At 41.1% G+C, this 22,640-nt stretch overlaps 1 protein-coding gene across 4 annotated transcripts in view; it reads left to right on the top strand.

Moving 5' to 3' along the window:
- Positions 1 to 22,640, top strand: part of Robo1 (roundabout guidance receptor 1) — a 370,504-nt gene that overhangs the window by 319,068 nt on the left and 28,796 nt on the right. For 2 of the 4 annotated variants that reach the window (XM_027412417.2, XM_027412418.1), the window contains 6 exons: positions 732 to 774; positions 7,629 to 7,783; positions 10,301 to 10,471; positions 12,378 to 12,485; positions 15,094 to 15,238; positions 19,071 to 19,319. In XM_027412417.2, coding sequence (XP_027268218.1) covers positions 732 to 774; positions 7,629 to 7,783; positions 10,301 to 10,471; positions 12,378 to 12,485; positions 15,094 to 15,238; positions 19,071 to 19,319 — 871 coding nt within the window. Of the gene's footprint in view, positions 1 to 731; positions 775 to 7,628; positions 7,784 to 10,135; positions 10,472 to 12,377; positions 12,486 to 15,093; positions 15,239 to 19,070; positions 19,320 to 22,640 lie in introns of all 4 variants that reach the window. The other 2 variants (XM_027412416.2, XM_027412415.2) reach the window with 1 other exon arrangement.

Raw genomic sequence — 22,640 nt, 5'->3', positions numbered from 1 at the left:
GCAGCTTTTAAAAACACATTTCTGCTTCGAAAATGTGTCTCTATTTACAGGAAAGCTAATCTTCTTAACTCCTTGCCTAACTATTTATAAGTCTGTTTTTGTTCTGGCCAAAATAAAATGGATTAATCCTTAAACGGCACTAAAGTATTTTTTCGTCATATCTGATAGAAATATAATGTCTGATAGAAATATAATGTGACAGGGTTTTCACAAGCCACATCTAAAATAGGTCACATTCATTGTCACAGCTTGGCATAAGTCTTTGTGTGTGGGAAAAGGGTTTATTTGAGCATCTATCTTTTCTTTTTTTCTTTGCCTTCCTTTGGGAAAAACAATCTAGCAAGTTTCCTTGCATTCTGAATTTAAGACTATACATATAGAAACCATAGGATTATGTTATCTGGTAAGAAAGTCTAAAAAAGTTTGTGGGGATGCTAATGTACACAAAGGAATGAGTTGTGCTTAGTAATACTGTACTGAATTCTTAGTTTTGATATTTGCAATCATATTGGGACAATAAGAAATTAAGAATGATGTATAGCTAGTCTAAAAACCATCATCTAAATATTCCTCGATGGAGCATAGATCTTGCAATGGTTTTTACAGAGTTTCCAGGTAGGAAGGGAGACAAAATGACATTTTAGAAAGATGGTAATTATGAATATGGTGGCGCCTGCTATATTAACATGTCTATTAATTGTTCTCTCTCTCTTTTTATTGCAATATTCTAGTAACTTATCAAAGAGGAGGCGAAGCCGTCAGCAGTGGAGGGAGGTAATTATCTTATTTTTTGTTTTGTTTTGTTTTGTTTTTAAGATCTGAAGGGTTATTCCAACTCTTTCTTTCTTTCTCAGTGACATTGCGTCTTTTGTTCACAGAGTAAACTTCCATGTGAAATTTATTCAAATACTTTGAAGAGATGTCTCCCTTCAGTTGTACTCTAAACCAAGGGATTTGCAGTTGATAGGAATGGTTGCATTTTATTTCTTGACCACGAGAGGGGGCACGTCACCCAAGAAAAACAGACTTGCTGATTTAGCAGCTGATTACAAGGCGTTAAAGTGATTAAGCTGTGGCACTTACGAAGATTAAGAAATGTAGCTGGTTAACAGACACTATCAAAGGAAGGTGTTCACTTGAAAACCTGCTGGATGCAGCAGTTGCTCGGAAGTTGTGGGTGCTGTTTGTTCTTGGTTGGAATTTACCATAATCCACTTCTGCATTCTGAGGGAAATACACTTAAAAGGACGAAATCTAGGTAGCTAGCTTGTTAACAAAGAGATTTTTCACCTCTAATTAAAATGCACCTCAACTCCACATTTATGTGGGTTTTTTGGTGATTACTATTCAGTGAATTGTAATATATTCACAGAGAAATCACAAATTGAGGCCGCAGAAGGCTTAAAGGGACGGAAACAGGGTATAAATCATAGGAGACAGGCTTAAGTATTTTTCACAATAAGGCGATTTTTTCACACCCCCCCATCCAGTAACATCAGAATGATGGGGGGGGGTAAAGAAAAGGAAAATAAAAAGCCCTTCCAATGAAAACTATTTCATAATTCAAATTTGTTTAGCTTATTGAGTACCTTTCTGTGTATAGCTGAATAATGTGGTTAGCTTCCAGACAGTGAAAAATGAATAAGGTGTTATTCCTGAATCTAAGGAGCAAGTGGCTGATAGGAACATTACTGAACTTGCTGTATAACAAAGAGTGACTTGGAAGAAGAGGTTGGTTGCCTGCGAATGTGGCTTTAGGCACTAATCTTTTCGTTCCTGAATGCCATTAACTTCTTGTTTTCATACCTGTGAAACAAAGCCAGCCTCCCAAACACTCCCAAAGCTAGGAAGTCTGCATAGAAAATTAATCCACTAGATTCAAGAATTAAACCACAGCATGTTTTTGCATCCTGGGGAATTCCATGTAAGGCATGGCCCAGGTGTTCATGAATGAGCCTCCAGCATAGGAACATTGCCTCTCAGGCAAATCTGGAATGCCTGGTTATTCAGCCACCCACTTTTGTGTAAATACTTAAGACTGCAGACTTCAGTTTGCTTGGCAGTGGCCTCTGTGCATGGACATGTGTGCACATGCTCTCACACACACACACATGCATAAAAATAAAATAGAAACCTCATTCCTTTGCTAAAACACTTGCAACCTATGGAAACAAAGTCACCGTGTGGGAAACTGTGGCAGAAAGGCGTAAGGAGCATTCACTGGTTCTTCGGCTGTGAATGAAGAATTGCAAAGTCCTTAAATTCTCCATTTTAAAATTGCTAGCAGTGAAAATGTAACTGCTGGAATTGAAAGGCAGATACCTAGCAGTGAAGTGAGTGGATTTATATCCAGTACTCAGAAGAAACCGTCATCATCCCCAGTGTAATGAGAAAGGTTCAGGCATGTGGGCGAGGCAAGGGTTAAATGAAGATGTCCGGGTTATAGCTCAGCATGACTTTTCTACTGTTGTTTTGTTTTGCTTTTACACAATTTTAAACACATTGGTTCACTGACTAGAGTAAACTTCTACTGTGTAGCAGCCACTGTGGGTAAAAATCCCCACCCTGGATTTTATAATGAGAAAGACAAGATGACTATTACAGGAGACAGGTGCTTTTCCAAGTCTGCTATATTGTAATAGCAGCTGCTGCGCATTTGGGGGAGAAGTAAAATGGATAAGAAAAATAGTTCATTGGGAAAAGGCATCATTCCTAGCCATGGGCTGGCTGTTCGGTGTGTTTGTCCATGCTTGTGTCTGCACACATGTATGTGTATGTTTTATGCTAGTGTTGGTGGGACAAGGGATGCATGCTGTGTCAAACTTCTCTGTTGAGTTCTCTTTGTCCATCTCTTCAGCCCTGGTTTTCTTCATACATCTCAGATCCTGGATGCTCAATGGACCTGGTGCATCACTAGGTTAATGACACCTCAGCCAAAGTCATCTAGCCAGATGTTCTCCCCTCCTGCATCCATGGGTGCATCTGTGGAGCAATCTCTTACCGCATTCATTGTCCCTCATGCTATTTGTCTGCAGGCCCTATTTTCCCTCCCCAAACCCGGAAGAAAAGCACTGGGCGTTCCAGCTGTATCTTGTTTTATTAAAACTTCTCCTGCAAAGTCTCTGCTAGCTTAGGCAATACCAATCTTTGGGATGTCTATTTTTAATCATGTCTGTGCTCCTGAAGCAACCCTACTGCTGTAACATATCAAACCAAAATTCAGCATATCCCATAAAGCCCACAGATTCTTGTATTGCTATGCCAGCTTGCCCTTGTTGTATTGTCTTCTGTGCACACTGGATCATGACATTGTACTCAGTTTATTGGATTAGTCTAAAGATGGTTTCCTAACTGCCATCCCTGGTCAGTTCAGACAATCTCATTTTTTGATAGTTTCCCATGAAATATGTACCACGGAGGAGTCTCAGGTCAGCATAAGGCAAATCAGCTATTTTTTCTTTTTCCTTTCTTTTCTTTCTTTCTTTTTTTTGAAATCAAGAATCACTAAATTGTGGCTTTTAGACTATATCTAACCTGCTGCTGGGGCTGTAGAGATGGATTCACTGTCAAGAGCATGCCCCCGCCCTTTCGGAAGAGCTAAGTTGTGTTCCCAGCATTCACACCAGATGGTGTCCAACTGCTTACAGCTCTAGCTCCGGGGGATTGCACCCCCTCTTCTGGGTTTGAAAGGCAATAGGCACACACGCTCCCAGAGGTACCCACATACACATGTGATTTTTAAAAGTTTCTTAAAAATACCTTTTCCCCATTCTGTCTGTAGCTGCTTCTGAGCTAGTGACAGAATTGAGAGATTCCAACAAAAACTATGGAGCACAAAAAGCCTGTAATTGTTACTGTTTAGACTTTGACAGAAAAGCGTATTAACCCTTGGTGTGTCTGACTACATGTGACCACAGAATGTGCAATGCTGGTCTGTACTGAATACACAGTTTATGATTAATACAGGAGTTGAAGTGAGTACATGTTAGTGGAGGAGGCATGTGTGCACATGTATGTGCTTGGCCGGTGGAAGTCAACGGATACCTGGTGTCCTTCCTCAGTATTTGTCCATTTGGGTTTTTGAGACAAGCTCATCATTTAGGCTAGGCTGGCTGGCCAGTGGGCCCCAGGGATCTACCTGTCCAGAGCTGGGCTAACAGAGATGGTGAGCAAGCAAGTATTCACCATAGCCTCGCATGTTTTCCTGGATTTTGGGGCTTGAACTTGGATCTTCATGCTTGAGCAGCATACCCTGGTCTGATTTTCTCTTCCCAGCTCAATACATGAATTTTTATTATGTAACAAGGTAATTCATTGGATGACATCAGTAAATCCAGTGACTGTACTTCAACGATGCCATTGATATCCTAAGAAAACGGTGAATGGCATGTTAGATTATGAATGCCAAAGGCCCCCATTTTGTCTCTGTTTGTTTGTTTGTTTTTTTAAAGAACTATTTGGGACTGGATTTTTTTTCCATTTTATAAAAGAAGAGGCTGTGCAAAAATCTTGCCGTTCTTTACATTGTAGATTTAGTTATCCCTGAGAGAAAAAGAATGAGCAACGTGGTTAAACCCAGAGACCTGCTCCCAACACGCAAAGGACATAGTGTGTGGTAACCCCAGAAGGGGCACAGCAGTATTAAATAGCTGTTCTTGCTCATTTGTTTCTCATGCCTCAAACATTCCAGTTGTCTCTTCCAAGAAACCCTACTTAAATTCCAGACCACAGCATGAAGTAGGAAAACGTAGGGAACCCTGCGGGGGGGGGGGGGTGTGTGCGAAGGTCAGCCTAGCCACGTAAAGGGTGCCAATACCACACTTCCTGTCGGGGCAGAACACACAGAAGTGGATAGAACCCACATCTTGCTTCTCTTAATGACATTGGCACCTCTTAGACCTATTGGAAGGCTTTAAGAGTCGTTCACCCAGTCTGTGGGGAAAGGACACAGCCAATAGGAGGGCAGCCTTCACTACTGGGATTCTGCATAATGTTTCCACAGCTCATAGACTCGGTGCTATTTATGTTGTGGTTTATCAAGTCAAATAAGTGTTCTTGGAGTGAAAGATAGGAATATGTGAAGTAATGGAAAAGGAAGAATGGGAAGCAATTGGCATGTAATTTTCAGAGCACATTTGGGGTTTTTGTTTGGTTGGTTTGGTTTGTTTTGTTTTGTCATGACTCAAATGAATCCTCTTAATGTACGGGTAGATGCAATCATATAAACTTATTTTTAACACGCGTAAGCCAGTTGATGCTGTGGGCTGATGGAAGTTACACAGTAGATCTATGTATACACAAAGCTCAGATGTATACACAAAGCCCTTAGAATCTTTAGTTGCAGAAAACACAGATGCCCTTGTGAGAGGCACTGTGCTTGTGCTTGCCTTCCACCGAGACCTCTGGAACACACACCTGGCACCTTAAGCTTCATCATGGGACAACAGTCATGTTTCACCTTCTCCCAGAGAGTAATTTTCATTCCTAACTCAAGTCTAAACAGAAGCCTGAGGTGTGATTTGTTGATCTTCCTTCCTGCTGGAAATCACCCATCTATATGAGAAGCTCTCTAAGCCTCTGATGCTATCAAAGCACTCACTGTGAAAGGGTTTGTTCAGAGGGAATCACAGTAGCATAAAAACACTGTCTGTTCTTTTTGAAGCATGCAAGTCAGCCTGGGAATTTTCCACTTGACCTATACATCATGTATGCCATAGTATCTCTGCATGCCACATACAGAAGTTTTATTCTTAATACCCTCAACAGTGATGACACCCTAGGCTTAAGTTCAGAGGAAATAAAGTAAGAAAGCTAAAGATTACTTGATGAAGATTGTCTATAACGAGCCTCCATTGCAATCCCTGACTCTCCATGCCACAATTTAGGTCTGAATGTTTAAAATTTCAATGATCCAGCAGCATAGCTCTTCAAAGTATGTTTCTATCCACAGTTTTAATAATTACACAGCTCAATTTTAACAGCTTCTCTTTTCTTTTTTAAAAAGATTTATTTATTTATTTACTACATATACAGCGTTCTGCATACATGCCAGAAGAGGGCACCAGATTGAATTGTAGATGGTTGTGAGCCACCATGTGGTTGCTGGGAATTGAACTCAGGACCCCTGGAAGGGCAGTCAGTGCTCTTAACCTCTGAGCCATCTCTCCAGCCCCTCAATTTTAACAGCTTTTATTGAGACTATAAAACGTTTTCTTCATTTTTCCTGTTACTAAGTGTTTGGGAACGTGAGAGAATTCCCACAGGTTTCTCTGTGTGTTTATAATATGCCACATCAGTGTGTGGAGACTGGAGCCATTGCTCATGTTTGAAGCTCAGCTTTGCCACCCACCCACTCACTGTGCACACAAGTATCTGAAGCTGGCTCGCATGCCCCAGTTTTGTCTTCTGCAAAGTATGGATAATAGTGATGTTGAAATGGCTGACTACATTTAAAGAACTCAGAGCTTCACACGTTCTAAGGTTCTAAGCAGGGACTGAATACTCGCTTTAACTGAGTGAGTATATATTCCCAACATATATATAACAGCTATATGAGTTATCCATCCATATTCTTCATCTGAAATGGATTAGCCTTCAAGTAACCATCATTGCATAACACGTTACATACCTTTAACAACATATATGACCGAAAAAAAACAAGCCAAAGGGAAATATGAAGTCCATGCTGCCACCCTAAGTGAGAAGTATGGTGGCTGTACTTCAACAACAGTGATAACAAAACCATGGACTCGTCAATGGTGCCGGGCCTGTCCTAATGTGGATTGCACAAGCTCACAGACTGCAGTTTGATTATCTGGTACCAGTGGTCTGTGTCACCCGTTCGTTACAGCACATGCACTCTGCCTCCCCAGAGTGAAAGCGGATGAACATTAGTTGTGCCGAGGGGGCACCGGAATTTCCTTTTGTCACCAGCTTTGTTTTTATCAGTTTATTCATTAGCTTTCCATTATGTGGGAACTTGGGTCCTGCATGGGGGGACAATATTACATTACTACTGTGAGTTGACAAACTTACAGAGCAGCATACTGACAGAGTCACACATCAGTGATGCTGATGCCAAACTGTACCACTGATGTAGACAGAGCATACAAGATGCTCTGGAGCCCCACACTCTCTCTGAGCGTGACTTTGAAGAAAAATATGCAAGTATGATTTATAAGAACGATCTATTTGTTCAGATTATTTACTGTTCTCTTTTATAATGAAGCAGTTTTAAGGGGTCAAAAATGAAGCCAGACAATTGGCCCTACCTACAAGACTCAAATGTGCACTGATAATTTCAGAGTCTGGGTTTGATTTTCTTTTTTTTTCTTTTTTTTTTTTTTTTTTTGTCACCATGACTTAAAGGGAGGTAAAAGTTACAGACCGTAAAGATTTTAACTGGGAAATACAGTTCTATGGATTTCTGGATGTGTCCACAGAGATACCTCCAAGAACATGATATTACAACAGCCTGTCTGTCAAATAGAAAGAAAGCATCATAGTATCGATAGTTATATGCTCACCATATTATGGCAAGATTAATGAAATAAAATGGTTCCTGGAATCCTGAATGAGAATGGTTTCCTAGTCCTAAACACTTGCTTCTCTGTATTGTTTTCCTTTAGGCCGGGACTTCTCAACATTAGTGAACCTGCCACACAGCCTTGGCTGGCAGACACGTGGCCCAACACTGGCAACAATCACAATGACTGCTCCATCAACTGCTGCACGGCCAGCAACGGGAACAGCGACAGCAACCTGACAACCTACAGTCGCCCAGGTTAGGGACACAGCCAGAGCTGTAAGGAATTAGCCAGAAAAGGCCGTGTGTCCTTCCTGAATGAGAAGGAAGCTGGTCAGCAATTTCAGGAAGCCAGAAAAATATAACAGTCCAGCCTGGTCCAATAATGTCTCCACCCCTAAACATCCATACTTCTCTGTCCATCATTTCCAGAGAACAGAATATACAAATTCTAGAATAAGGGAAAGTGAAATTATGAGAAAGTCAGAGTATTTATAATTCTAATTTTGATTATGGCTATTGAAAGGCCCATGAATCTGTAAAGAAAACCAGATTCTTAGTAGCAACAACAGTGATAATCACCAGCAGTAATAACAAAACTTTTTGGTGAACAAAATTTGTACATTGGATTTTCTAATAGAAAAACAAATCCTAAGTCTACATCGATACTTGCTGGCGTCCACATATAAGCACTCAGCAGCAGTGTCAGCCTGCATTTATTGTATATTGTATAAACTTCACCTAAGTCAGCAGAGTAGAACAAATGACTGTGGTATTTGCAAGATAAAGATAGTTAAAATTGCTTCTTATGAAAACAAAACTTGAAAGTCCCAATATTCACAAAATTTGAAACTAAAATAATTATCAAGAACCAAAAGATACAACCGTGGAAGTAGAAAGTTGCATGGTAGGAGACAGAGAAAGTGGGCTGTAGATGAACGTGCTATAAATTGTGAGAAAAATCGAAGAGCCATCTCTGTGTCTACCCTTAAAGCTATCCTAGGTCTCATTCACTGAGTGTAGATGTCCCTTAGCCATGTGACAAGTCTGTGTCCTCCAGAGGTCCATGATCAAATGGCCTAGACTGATAGCCCCACCACCCTAAATAAAAGACAGTGCCTACAGCAACACGAAGGAGTAAATGCTGGCAAACAGGCAAAGTGATAGACAGAGCTACACTGTCCAATAGGAGAGCCACATATGGTATGGCGTTTACAATTCAAATTGAGTGCATGTTTCCTCAGGCGTACTAGCCACATTTGTCGCGCTTTATAGTCAAAGGTGGCCAGTGGCTGCTATATTGCCAAGGTAGGGTAAAGGGGTGCGTGTGTGTGTGTGTGTGTGTGTGTGTGTGTGTGTGTGTGTGTGTGAAGATTAGAAACAACCTATTTCATAAAACTCAAACAGAAAGATTGCCAAAACATGATGAGGTTTCCAAAACCATATTGCTTTTGTTGTATTTCTTACTTGCTGCTAAGCAGAACCTAATGTCTAGAAATTAAAGATGGAATTACTACAGGCCAGATGAACTACACATCCATGCTCCATGGTGTATGACAGATATGCAGAGTGCTTGAATTCAGTAGGATAGGGAAATTGCAATGCCCCCGTAAGTAGCAAGCATGTTAATTTATTAATTTTAAAGATGTCCCATTGAAAGCTAATTCTCCAAGGAAGCTGTTAATGTTGGTGCCACATGAATAAAATAATGTTATTCCTTCATGGTGGCTTTTCAATTTCCAGTGTTACAACTTAAAATACAACTTTAGCTCTTCCTGCTGCTTTAATAGTTTGAACTGTGGGCTTAAAACACATCTATGTATGTGTTATTGAGTTTCTAGTTATCTCAATGAAGGTAGAATTAGCATGGGAATGAGATGATAGGAATACTGGATATTATTTCTGTCTTTATTTGACTAAATGACCCTGGTGACCATGATTCATCTTGTCATCATTACTGTCATTTTAGACATCATGAGGTGTCATTATGAAACCATGAACAATGGTTAGGTACCATCCTTCTCAGATAACGATTGCCCTGTTGTCCAAATAATGAACTAATAAGATCCTCCTGAGTGCTATTTACTGTTACTTTTCCCCCATCCCTCTTAGCTCTGAATAGAAGCATTTTATAAAATACTGAAATATGAGGTCTTTGATAGTGCAGTTAGGTTTTTTTACTCAGCCCTGGTCTGAGTCCTCAACTTATTTGCTTAGCTCTGTTCTTTCAATAGCTAACTAGTAGTTTCAAATAGGGCAGTAACCTGAGGCCAGGAAATGGGACGGTGGTGCATACAGATCTGCTGTATACTGTTGTAGTGGAATTCCTATTGATGGAGCTGTTTAAAGAAGGCCTTTTTAAACTGGATCATGCATGACACTAACAGGTCCCAAATTACTGGGTTCCTACACAAAAATGTGTGAGCATTCTTATTTCCTTTCGGTTTCCTTTGAAAGCCCATGTGCGTATTTCGCTCCTTCTGTTCATCTTAGGTACACTTGTACTTTATAGACCAATTTCATTATGACTCAGACAGCTTCTTAGAGAAAACGTTTAAGACGAATAACCATGCAGAATGACTTTTTCCTTTTCCTCTTCGTTGCACGTAGCTGATTGTATAGCAAATTATAACAACCAACTGGATAACAAACAAACAAATCTGATGCTCCCTGAGTCAACTGTTTATGGTGATGTGGACCTTAGTAACAAAATCAATGAGATGAAAACCTTCAATAGCCCAAATCTGAAGGACGGGCGTTTTGTCAATCCATCAGGGCAGCCCACTCCCTACGCCACTACGCAGCTCATCCAGGCCAATCTCAGCAACAACATGAACAATGGCGGCGGGGACTCCAGCGAGAAACACTGGAAGCCTCCGGGTCAGCAGAAACAGGAAGTGGCACCAATTCAGTATAACATCATGGAGCAAAACAAGCTGAACAAAGGTGAAGGGTTTTGCATCTGTTCCCACCCCTTTCCGTAGCATTACCCTTAACCCCAGCAGCAACTATGAAAACCACTCTGTGGCTACCAAACCAAATCTGCCCTTTGATTACTGAAATTATTCTTGTTTCTTTGGCTTCAAAATTTCCAGTGTCAAAGAGTTAATTAGCACAACAATAACCTTGGAAAATTGATTTTATAATAATATATAAGTATTTTCAAATGGTTTGGAGATTAATTTAAATTTAATAGTAGGTGAGGGATTGCTTAGGACACGCAATCTTTTATTCATAAGGTAGATGTACAGCTCGCACAATGCCTCACATTCTCAATAAATAGACTATTCCATCCTTTCCACTTGAGGATGGAAGATAATTGCTTCTACATGGTCATATAAGCGAATGGCACTTTTATATCAAACTGAAGAAAAATAATTAAATTAAACTCGAACTGGAGAAGTGGTTCAATTTCTTGTATCATTTCATGTGGTAACTCTGGCTGCTATAATATATAATTCTAGGACCTAAATTTCCTTGGTTGACCTGATTGAAGTCTGTCAGTATAGAGCCTAAAATAAATTGAGTTTAATATTAACTTGAAGCACTGGAATGGTATTGTATGGCCTGAGGGGAATGTCTGTCTCTGTATTGTAATGTGTGGGTTGGAGGAGATGGGTGCTTGATTTCTTTGTAGTTCTTCGGGCTACTGCCGTAATAGCATGATTTGCAAAGTTATACCTCTAGGAAAAACAAGATTGCTCTCATTTGAATAGATGGGACAATGTTGTGCAAGTAAACAGGTAAAAGATGCATTTTACTGTAAGTAATTAGAGGCAAGGATTTCTTTTCTTGGGGCTTACAACTCGAGATTACCACAAGGTAATTTAAGCATTTCATTTGATTAAATCCACGCTATATGTTTTAATTTCATCATAAAGTCATCTAACCTTTTCCCAAGTTTCAGGAAGCACTTGATTGATATAATAACCCAAATTAATGAAATTCATTAAGACTCCTGCATAAGTTCATGACAAATACTGACAAGGACAGGACAGCTTCTATAGTCATGGAGTTCACTGTGGTGGTTCAAAGTCTTGTCACATTTTTTTCTGCCAAATTATGTGCTTTCACTGTGAGCCTTAGAAAGGTCTGGAAGTCCTGTGTACAAATAGTTTACAACTTCGGCTCATTTATACTGTTTGAGAGCAAACTGAGTAGAGTAAAGACTTGGGAATGGGAACAGACTGACAGACTGAGCGGTGCCCCTGTGCCAGTGGTAGGCTTATCATTTACATTTTCACCTCTGCCCAAGCAAGTGGCCTTGCTGGGCTGGATTGAGACACTGTGTTTCCTTATTAGGGATATATTGTTACTGGATACAATGTTGCTGACGTGTCTAAGTTTTGTTACTACATAGCTAGAGTTACCTATGTCGCTGATCTGCTATATATGTTACCATTTGAAGTTAGGCTACAGAGCACAGCCTTGGTGTGTGCTTAAGCAGAGAGGCAGCCTAAGAGAATGAACAAAGATTTAGGTCTGGATACAGTTGGCATCTGTCTTGGTTGACAATACCTCTGCCTTCTGGGGTGGGGGAGGGAGATAGTTTACAAGTATACTGTTCTGGGCTTTCAACTGAATCCAAGTTCTAATATAGGTTAAACATGCACTGTATTCCAAGGCTGTGACCACACTCCTTGTTGTTATATTTAAAAACACATACATGTATGTGTCCACTTCAACTAGAAGCTTTTTCTCTACTCTGATAATCTGAAGAGAAAAAAATGAAATCAGACAAGGAAATGGTCCACCTGGCTTCTTCACTTACCCAGAAATATAAACAAAACAAACGTGAAATAACTAAGAGGAAATAAATAATTATCTTTTTTTTTCTATCCAAACTGTCTAGATTATCGGGCAAATGATACAATCCCCCCAACCATTCCATACAACCAGTCCTATGACCAGAATACAGGAGGATCTTACAACAGCTCAGATCGGGGCAGTAGTACATCTGGTAAGTACAAAAAAAAAAAAAAAAAAAAAAAAAAAAAAAAAGACAAAAAAGACAGTGTCAGTTTTTCTCTTAAAAAGAAATGATGAACAGGGTGCTATGAACTGTTGTACTGAAGTGCTTGTATCACCTCTCTGTATCCTAGGAGTCCCAGACCCAGGTTTGGTCTGCAGTTTAAAGCAATTGTCCGCTCAAGAAACTGCTTCCTGTCCCGCCTGGCATCTCGCACCAAGCGTTGTGTTTCCTTGTTACTGAGTCTTAACAGAGTCAAAAGTATACAATAATTTTTCAAGGCAGTTAAACTTCTTTTTCTTCCCTTAGCCAAAATCTAACCCCAAACAGTGCATATGAGATTAATTTGCTAACTAGGTTACCACTGGTGTGCTTGAGGAGAAGAAAGCCCAAGAAACAATAATGGGGGCTGGAGGGACGGACGGCAGGAACCTATCTTAGTTCCCACTCTCTGAGATCTCCCAGTTCTTGCTGGAAAGCTCAGGAAGTTTCCTCCCAGTCTCAGCCTGTCCTGGCTCAGAAGCCACAGTGAGGCTTCCCTGTGGGTCCGTGTGCGGCTGCAGCTGTCTGCCAGCTGTTTTTCAGATAGGGCTGCAGATGGGAGTTTGCTGGCAGTTAAGTCCTGTTTTTTGTAATTAAAGGCGGTTCATTATTAGAACTAACATGTGGCAAGTCACACCACAATGAGAACAGAGCGATTGATCTTAAGAGGAGTGCATTTCTCCAGGACAGAGAAGAATGGAGCTTCCTGGCAACTGCAGGAGTTGTTGCTAGGGTCTTTGTGTGCAGTGGCCCTGCCCTCTTCTGTAGTGATGCCCACATTTGCAGCTCCCCATCTTCCCTTAGCCGGGGCACGATGGTGCGGCATTTTCTAGCCTTGCTGGAAAGATACCCAAGAGAATTTAAGGAGCTTAGAGATGATTCTCTACCATTTTAGATTTTAGATTTTTCTCAGATTGTATTGACTATTCTCTTTTCAAAGAATTTGAAATTTGAGTATCTGTTTCTGGAAAAATCATATACAGTATCTGAGTGTTTGATTACTATATGCCTCTTCGTCTTTGAATTCTCAGCTGTTTGTAGAGAACATCGTATACTGATTGGGAAGGACATAATTCCAGGTTGTGGATTTCCAGCTGGCTTCTACATCCCTCACTTTAGATACCTGACCTTGACACTTCTGTTAGCGTTGGTTATTCTGTGAGTGCTTGGTGAGAGGATACTGAAGATTTGAAATCTAAGGCTAGGTGGAGGAGAGCAAAGCCCATGAATGAAACTCAGGGTAGGGCTGCATTGTTGAGCATCTGAAGGCAGATGCTGTTCTTGGGGAAGATGTATATGAGGAAACCATGAGGAAGGCTAACTCCATGGCTCATGCCCCATAGTCCTCCCAATCCAGGCAGCTGTAGGTGTAAGAGAACATAGAGACCCCAGGCATGTGACTGACAGTCACCGTTTATTATTAACAGCTGGCTTGCCCTTCAGCCCACACTTTGATGCAATAACAGACCAGCCCAAGAACAGCTAGCATGACAAACAGTTCCTGGGCCTGAAAAGTCCCAAGGGACTTAAAATCATTTTAAAGGCTATTGAATAAGCGAAGGCCTGTTTCTTCTCCCGCGGGACTTATTTCAGAGTCATAAGAAAAAATTAAAGTAATTCCGTGATACTGGGGGCTCATCTGAGAAAAAATAATTACAGACTCCATATTGTTAATGTATGTCCACGTAGATCTGAAATACTTTAAGTGGGAGAGTTTCGTCGAACACAATCTTTTGACTTAAAACTCTCTAACAATTAGTTTAGATACAGCTACCAATGTTTAAACAGTAAGTCCATTCTAAAGTCAAAATGCCATAGTAAATGAATAGTTGGTCTACTTCAATCTACTGGAAACATTCAGGAACATCATCTTATTATTATAAGCTATAATTTTACAGAAATAGTGATTTAAAACTACTTTTCTAAAATGCATTTCTCTCCTTCTTTTGTCATTAAATATATTAGTTCTTCAGGCAATTTATTTTACCCCTAGCTCCCTTCTCCAAGAAAATGAGCAACTTCATTGTGCCTGGAACTTTCCAATGGACAAGTACAAATTATATATATTCAGTGATTTAATGCAACAGTAGAACACTAATAGATCGTATCTGTATTTTATTGTATTTTAAGATTCAGCAATTAAATAATAAAAAGGCACTCCAGAAAATATGTGCACAGCTCATTTGTTTCAGATGATAATCCATAATGCAATTAATTGCTGTGGGAAGATTGCTATTAATGATATGACTTGTAAAATTCATTTAAGCTTATTTGCTGCCTTTGCTATGTACTTGGCAGTTGAACTTGGAAGTATTTTGCCTTTTCTCTTGTATCAAGTTCTGCTTAATGAAGAAAAGAGCATGTGTGGTGTGTGTGTGTGTGTGTGTGTGTGTGTGTGTGTGTGTGAGAGAGAGAGAGAGAGAGAGAGAGAGAGAGAGAGAGAAGAGAGAGGAGAGATGAATTGTAGGATAGTAGCAGATAATATTAATTTCTTTAATAATGGAAAATTAAATGTAAAGGTCAGGAACAAAGGATCTGTATTTTATTTCTTTTCTAGGGAGCCAGGGGCACAAGAAAGGGGCAAGGACACCAAAGGCCCCCAAGCAGGGTGGAATGAACTGGGCAGACTTGCTTCCCCCTCCCCCGGCGCATCCTCCCCCACATAGCAACAGCGAAGACTACAGCCTGTCCGTAGATGAAAGGTAAGGGGGTCAGGCGTGGTAAGAGGTGAGCACGTGTCAGAGCAGACAAGTCAGGGTGCACGGTATTGCCACGGGAGATTCCTCAGGTTCCCAAACGCCAGTCTCTAAATCAAGCAGCAGGACTTAATAGCCCTCATCAGTGAAATTTCAAATATGAATGAAGGTTTAGGAAGTTTCCTTAGTGTCTGAAAATTAGATGCCTGTATTATGTATACATGCATTTTATTTGCACCCATGTAGGAGCTCTCCCTAGGTCTGTCTCAAATATGACTTAAGTTTTAGGAAGCTTCTTTGACACACATGTTATATGTATATGCAAGTGTACAGATGCTTCTAATTATATATGTGTACACATGTACGTACATATTAAAAATAGTGTGTGTACATGTAAGCTCATATGCATGGAACCATATATACAGGACTGCATGATATTTCCAAAAATATTTATATACTCATAGATCCACTGAAGCCATTGTGAAAACATGTTATGTGATGTTAATCCCAATAGATTATATTGGAATGGAAAAATGCCTATCCGGTAGTGATCACATTGTATTTTTTTTTATGGCACTGTTCAAGACAGGGTTTCTCTGTATAGCCCTTGCCTTCCTGGAGGTGTTCACTGCTGATGCTCCGTTACTGAATATGAATGCCTAGGGGAAGGAGGAAGGAGTTCCTCCGAGTCTCCACCTCAGTGATTTTTGTCAGTGCATATGTTTTGTTTAAAATACTTTCCTTAACATATGTTCTTCACTAATGGGATGCTCACAGCCAACAGCACTAGGTCATTTATGAGCGTATTCACCTGTCAGGGACACAGAGTCCATCACTACCTTCCTTAGCTTAGTGGTACAGCCACACCTCCATTGCATGTCACGACAGTCAGGAAAATCACCAATATTGCTGCAAAACTCAAAAGAAATGAAAGAAATTAAGGAAGAAGCTTAGAACTATGAAAACTGTTTGGAGGGTGATTATTTAGGGTATAAATATGAACTCCTGAAAGCAGGTCATTATATTTTTTTCTTTTATTTTTTGAAAAGTTAATTTCCTTTTTTCTTTTTTTTTTAATTTAAACTTCCATGGGGGATCTTCAAAGTCTGTCATATCATTTGGAGCAGGGCCTAGACCCTCCCTATGTGTCTAGGCTGAGAGAGTATCCCTCTATATGGAATGGGCTCCCAAAGTCTATTTGTGTACTAGGGGTAAATACTGATCCACTACCAGTGGCCCCATAGATTTCCCAGACCTCCAAACTGACCTCCTTGTTCAAGGGAGTCTGGGTTGGTCCTATGCTGGATTCCCAGCTATCAGTCTGGGGTCCATGAGCTCCCTCTTGTTCAGGTCAGCTGTTTCTGTGGGTTTCTCCAGCCTGGTCTTGACCCCTTTGCTCATCACTCCTCCCTCTCTGCAACTGGATTCCAGAGTTCAGCTCAGTGTTTAGCTGTGGGGGGTCTGCTTCTGCTTCCATCAGCTACTGGATGAAGGCTCTAGGATGGCATATAAGGTAGTGCTCAATCTCATTTTCGGAGAAGGGCATTTAAGGTAGCCTCTTGACTATTGCATAGATTGTTAGTTGGGGTCAACCTTGTAGATCTCTGGACATTTCCCTAGTGCCAGAATTCTCTTTAAACCTATAATGGCTCCCTGTATGATGGTGTCTCTTTTCTTGCTCCCCTCTGTTCTTCCCCTGACTCAGTCTTCCTGCTCCCTCATGTCCTCCTCTCCCCTCCTCTTCTCCCCTTCTCATTCTCCTAGCTCCCTCTCCCCTCCCCACATGCTCCCAATTAGCTTAGGAGATCTTGTCCCTTTCCCCTTCTCTGGGGGACCAAGTCTCTCTCTCTCTCTCTCTCTCTCTCTCTCTCTCTCTCTCTCTCTCATTCTCTCGCTCTCTCTCGCTTTCTCTCTCTTTCTTTCTCTCTCTCTCTCTCTCTCTCTCTCTCTCTCTCTGTCTGCCTCTATCTGTCTCTCTCTCTCCCTACCCCCATATATATATATATGTATATGTATATGTATATGTATATGTATATGTATATGTATATGTTAACCTCAGCTGGGACCATACACAGCAGGTGGTTTGATTTGGGCCTCTGTGCAGATGTGGGAATGACCATGAAAATGTCACCCAGACTGATTTTGTGGTTACATATAAATTTTACCGAGTCAGTAAATTTGCTGGCACGGAGTGTGCAAGTAACAAAGATCCGGTCAGCTGTTGTTTTTAAAAGTTTATTGTCCCAGCTATTTTAATACTATAGTTACTACTTAGTACACACACACACACTATTAACGTGAAGTTTAGATAAAGAAAGAAAAAACAAAAACAAACCCTTTGGGCGATACACGGACACCCCAAAGAGCATGGTTTCAAATGGGAAGAATAGCAGCTTCCTGATCAAATGGCAGCTGTTCTTAACCTTGACACAGGGGAAGGTTCTGAATAAAGAACCGGGGGTTCTGGACACCGGGACCACACAGAGATGCAGACTCCTGGAGAGCTAAGAGGAAACACATGGATGGGAGCGGGGAAGCTGGGAAGGCAGATGTAAACCAGATCGGCTGATCCCCGAATATCTTGCCTTTGCCTTGGCATTTTTATCTTTTATTGTTCAAGCAATTGATGAATAGTTTATTGCTCTGGAGTAAACGAATGGTCCGTGAGAGCCGCACAATTAATTTTGCAAATTTGGAGCCACTTGAAGATACGGGGGAAAATGTGGGATCAGAAGCAAAGGGATGGATTGAAAGGTTGCCACAGTGGCACATACAGCAAGCACAAGTGAAGAGCTGGACTCTCGGGTGGCTTCTTACAGAGCGGGTAGAGATGGGCCGGGGAATTGCTTGATGCAGAAGAGAGAAAACATGAAGAGTGCTCTATAAGATGTCCAGATATGAGAACAAATTCCTTTGCTTCTTGAGAACAAAGGTAACAGACAAGAGGGACAAAGGAGAACTCATTAGAATTAGAAAAGGAAAAGGATGCACAGAATAAGCACAGTATCTCCGATGGAAGCCAAACAGGTGGTGGCATATTAGTAAAGGCGGGGCTAACAAAAGGAGCTCTCATCGGGCATGCCTGTAATCCCCGTGGTCAGGAGGCCTCGGCCAGATTGTGAGACTGAGGCTAGGCTAGATTGTAAAACAAGACCTGCTGTCTCTCTGAAATAGAAGAAGAAAAAATAAAGGGAGAGACAGTAAGAAAAAGAAGTATACAATTTATACAGTATAATCTGTCTCTGCCATTGAAATGAATGACCATGCCCAGGGGCGAGAGGATGAGGAGAGCTTGCTCTCCCTGTCTGCATCCTGATGCCCATTGCAGCTCTGTCTTGGAGGAAAAGGCATTTGATTGTCCAAGGCCATTGTGTTTGACATTCAGAATCCCAATTACAAACCAGTCAGTCTGGTACTCAACGAAAGAAGCCAAGCTGCTTCATTATAGTGTCAGAGGAAACATGGGTGGTGCTGGACTAAATAGCTTGAGCCCCTTTGGAAGGATTCTCCCAGTTTAGAACATCACCTTGGGCCATTTGCAGTACATTTTCATCCTTTCTCTAAAAAAACAAGGAAACAAACAAAAACCTATGAATGACAAAGCCAGAATGGCCCAAGTATGTTGGAGATGCACTAAAACAACTATGCAAAGTTATTTCCTATTTTAAGACTTTCCACCCCTATGCCATGCTGTTGTATGTTCTGATAACTTCTAACAACGAGCTGGTTCCTAACAATGATTCTTTAATTAGGCCCAGACCTACCAACCTGAAAGTAATTTAGTGCCAGCATGCTCTAATACAAATAGTTTACCGCACCTTCTTATAATCTGTCGTAGCTATGACCAAGAAATGCCATGTCCTGTGCCACCTGCAAGGATGTATTTGCAACAGGATGAGCTAGAGGAAGAGGAGGATGAAAGAGGCCCCACACCCCCTGTACGGGGGGCTGCTTCTTCTCCAGCTGCTGTGTCCTATAGCCATCAGTCCACAGCCACTCTCACCCCTTCGCCCCAGGAAGAACTCCAGCCCATGTTACAGGACTGTCCGGAGGACGTTGGCCACATGGCCCACCAACCAGACAGGAGGTATGTTCTCACGAGCTGCCTTGCCAGCCAGTCAGAATTATTTCTGTTCCTCAGAGATAGTTGTTGAATGTTGTGCCATGAAATAATTTTTGAGTCACGTGAGCATTTTCTTGGACTATCAGCCCGCACAGTTGATGAGCACACCATGTAACACTGTTGACTGTTGCGTTAGCTGAACTAGTAACCAGAAGACCATGTACCTGCCTTTATGATAATTGTGCCCGTGAGCACCCATCTCATTGTGAATCCTATGTTCTTGATGGTGAGTGGTTCATGCTGTGGTTTTTCCTACATATGGACAAGATGCCTCTTTGGTCTGCAGAAAAAACTTTTTTTCACCTGACGTTTTAAGTCCAGCAACATATATCATTTTAAAAGGGTTGGTATATTGATTTTATGTTGACTTCAGATATCTTTATTTTGGCTTAAATATCAGGCTGGAGTATTTCTGTCCAGGCTACCAGTAGGACATGTGTGTGTAAGTGTGCACACCAGTGTGTGTGCGCTTAGGCGTTTTGGGGGAGTGCTTTTTTTCAATCTATTGAGCATCACCAACAATCACTCCATTTTACTGCATACAATGAATATGCATGCTGTTTCTACCACATAACAACTATTAGTGAGTCCTTGTTAGTTTTTCTCGTTGTTGATGATTGTGTTTGTACTATTTTATTGCCCTTGACACATTATGTTATGTATCTATTGCTTTCCTGAATCCTAATATCCCTTGAAAATGAACACATTACTTGCCTCAGAAAATTTTCCTTCAATATTCTTGAATAAAACAAATTCTAGCATACGATGCTTGAATTTAACCCTGTAGATTAAAACACAATTTGCAGTGCTTATTAAGTATCTTAATAACTTATTTGTAAATGGAAGTGGCATGTTCTTGCTAGAGAAGGAGATTTCCAAACCTTCTTGTGAATGATGGAGTTCTCTCTGTGTGTAGAAATGGCTTGCCGTATATTTAAATTAATAGTATTAATCCTTGCAACTATATGAAGATTGAAAGCAAATAAGGCATTTCTTTTCCCTATTAAGGCCCAGACCATCTCTGCTATTCCTATTAAAAGCAAATGAGGCGCTAATAGGCACCATTAAGCTCTGAGATACCTCAGCATTCTTTCATTCTCTAAAATTACCTAAAGTTCCTGTTGCCTGCTCCACCCCTCTGGCTTGCCTGTGGAACCACTGTCTTCCAGACTATTCCATGGCCTTTTAATTTCTTTTGTTGATGGCAGTAATTTGTTTGTTTACTCAGTGACTTGCTTATATTTTTCTGTGTTGAGACAGGATCTCCGTGTATGGCCCAGGCTGGCCTTGAACTTGTGCTGTTTCTCCAGACCGCCCTGTGCAAGAGTTACAGGTGTGAGCCCCACACCCTGTCCTCTCTAGACTATTCTTTGTTTTCCCTGCATAACCTTTCCCACATCCCTTTAAACAAGAGTGAGCTCTGTTTCCTCTGCCCTGACCCTGCCTCTCAGTCGTCTTCCCGTCCCTGACTTCACTGTTAACTCTTTGGCCTTGAAAGTTTCTTCTCTTGAATCATCTCTTCTCATTCCAGTCTCATTCATGTGGTTTACCTTCCACCTCCTGGGTTCCCATTCACACTTTAGCCCTCTGCGTCTGGATTGTACTATTTTGCTCCAATCATCTACCTCCCAGTCTTTATCCCTCTCAAGCTTCCTGCAGTGACAATGTCTTAAGAGTTGTTCTGGGGATCCAATGTGATACTGTAAGCTAAGTGTCTGGGACAGGCAGTTTGCAACAAATGGTGTCTTCACCCTGTGAACTGACTTACCCCCTACTTATATTCTGATGGCTGTCAAATTTATTTAGCCACCCCAGACTTTCTTCCCTAGTGTTAACAATATCTTCACATGCTTCTTGCTGTGCTTAATGGCTGTCTTATGTAGAAGGATCAACCATATTATTCCAGCCACTATATGAGAAAAGTATCCAAAGTCATATCTAAAATGGAAACAAAACCCTCTGTCCGTGGGATAGCAACCATCCTCCTGTTAATCTTCGGTTGCTTTCATACCATTCTATCATTTCAGTTACTTAAGGTTTCCTTTAATGCTAACTCCAAAATAGCTCTTGACATTTTTCTGTGGTTTCCATTTTTACAGGAAGGCTTCAGCCCAGTGCCAAACAAAAGCAAAATAAGCAATTTAAAAAAAAATCCCAATACCTTTGAAATGATGTCCGATTTTTGTCTTTTCCATCTCCCTTACCTCCTCCCCCGTTTACTCTTCTGGATGTTTCTCCCATTGGGGCAGTCATTACAACTTAACACAGTGTCCTTGGCCATTACTCACTTGGCCCTCTGCCTGTACTCACCTTTTCCTCAGTCCCCGAATACACACTTTCCTACTTTGTCTGTTTGAAATTCCCTGAATTTATCTTAAGGTCACAGCACAGGTCTTGTACCTCCTGTGATTTTATGACCTGGCAAGCATGTCTCATCCTTGCAAGTCTGGCTACTCCCTCTCCAAAGCTGTCCTCTGGTTGCCTGGGAAAAACTAAGCCACTTGTTTTCCTTTAGTCTTTTATTTTTTGAGATTATAATATAGTTGCATAGTATCTCCTTCCCTTCCTCCCCTATATTCCTTGCTTTTTTTGCAGATTCATGGCGTTCCATTAATTTTCGTTACACACACACACACACACACACACACACACACACACACACACACACACACGTTCCTGAATACATAAAACATACCTTGCTCAGCCTCTTTATTGTTACTTGTATGTATGCTTTCAGGGCTAACCATTTGCTATTGGCTATCCAGTGGTGTGTTCTCTCCCAGGGAAGAGCATTTCTTCTGCTCTCAGAATTCCTTAATTTCCTGTATTTCTTTGTGTAGGGTGGAGGCCTCTGCCGCTTTTCCAGTCCATGTTAGAGTGCCTGTTGGTGTCCTCCTTCTCTAGCTCCTGTCCAGGCAGTCATGTTGGTGTGACATGGTACAGCTTTGAGCATCCCTAGAAGCACAATCTCACTGGACACGCCTTTATCCTTTGACTCCTCCAGTCTTTCCACTGCTTCTTCTATGGTCCCTGTACCTTAGGTGAGGGAGGCAGCAGCTTTCTTCACATCTGTGCTGCCATGCCAACCAGATTGCCTGTGGCTTTCGCCTTTGTTTCTCTTCCTCTGTTTGAATTAAAAGCTGTTTTAAAAGTCCTGAATTTCTCAGGACTTCTTCTACTATTTGATGAAGAGAAGAACTTTTATAGTTGGGAAATACCCGAACTTACAATCAATTTCATGATACTCAATGACTTGAGAGTTATTATACTCAGTCCATGAAGGTA

Source organism: Cricetulus griseus, chromosome 4, assembly GCF_003668045.3.
Source record: "Cricetulus griseus strain 17A/GY chromosome 4, alternate assembly CriGri-PICRH-1.0, whole genome shotgun sequence".
In the NCBI taxonomy this organism is placed as follows: domain Eukaryota; kingdom Metazoa; phylum Chordata; class Mammalia; order Rodentia; family Cricetidae; genus Cricetulus; species Cricetulus griseus.
This window is presented reverse-complemented; position numbering and strand designations above follow the sequence as displayed.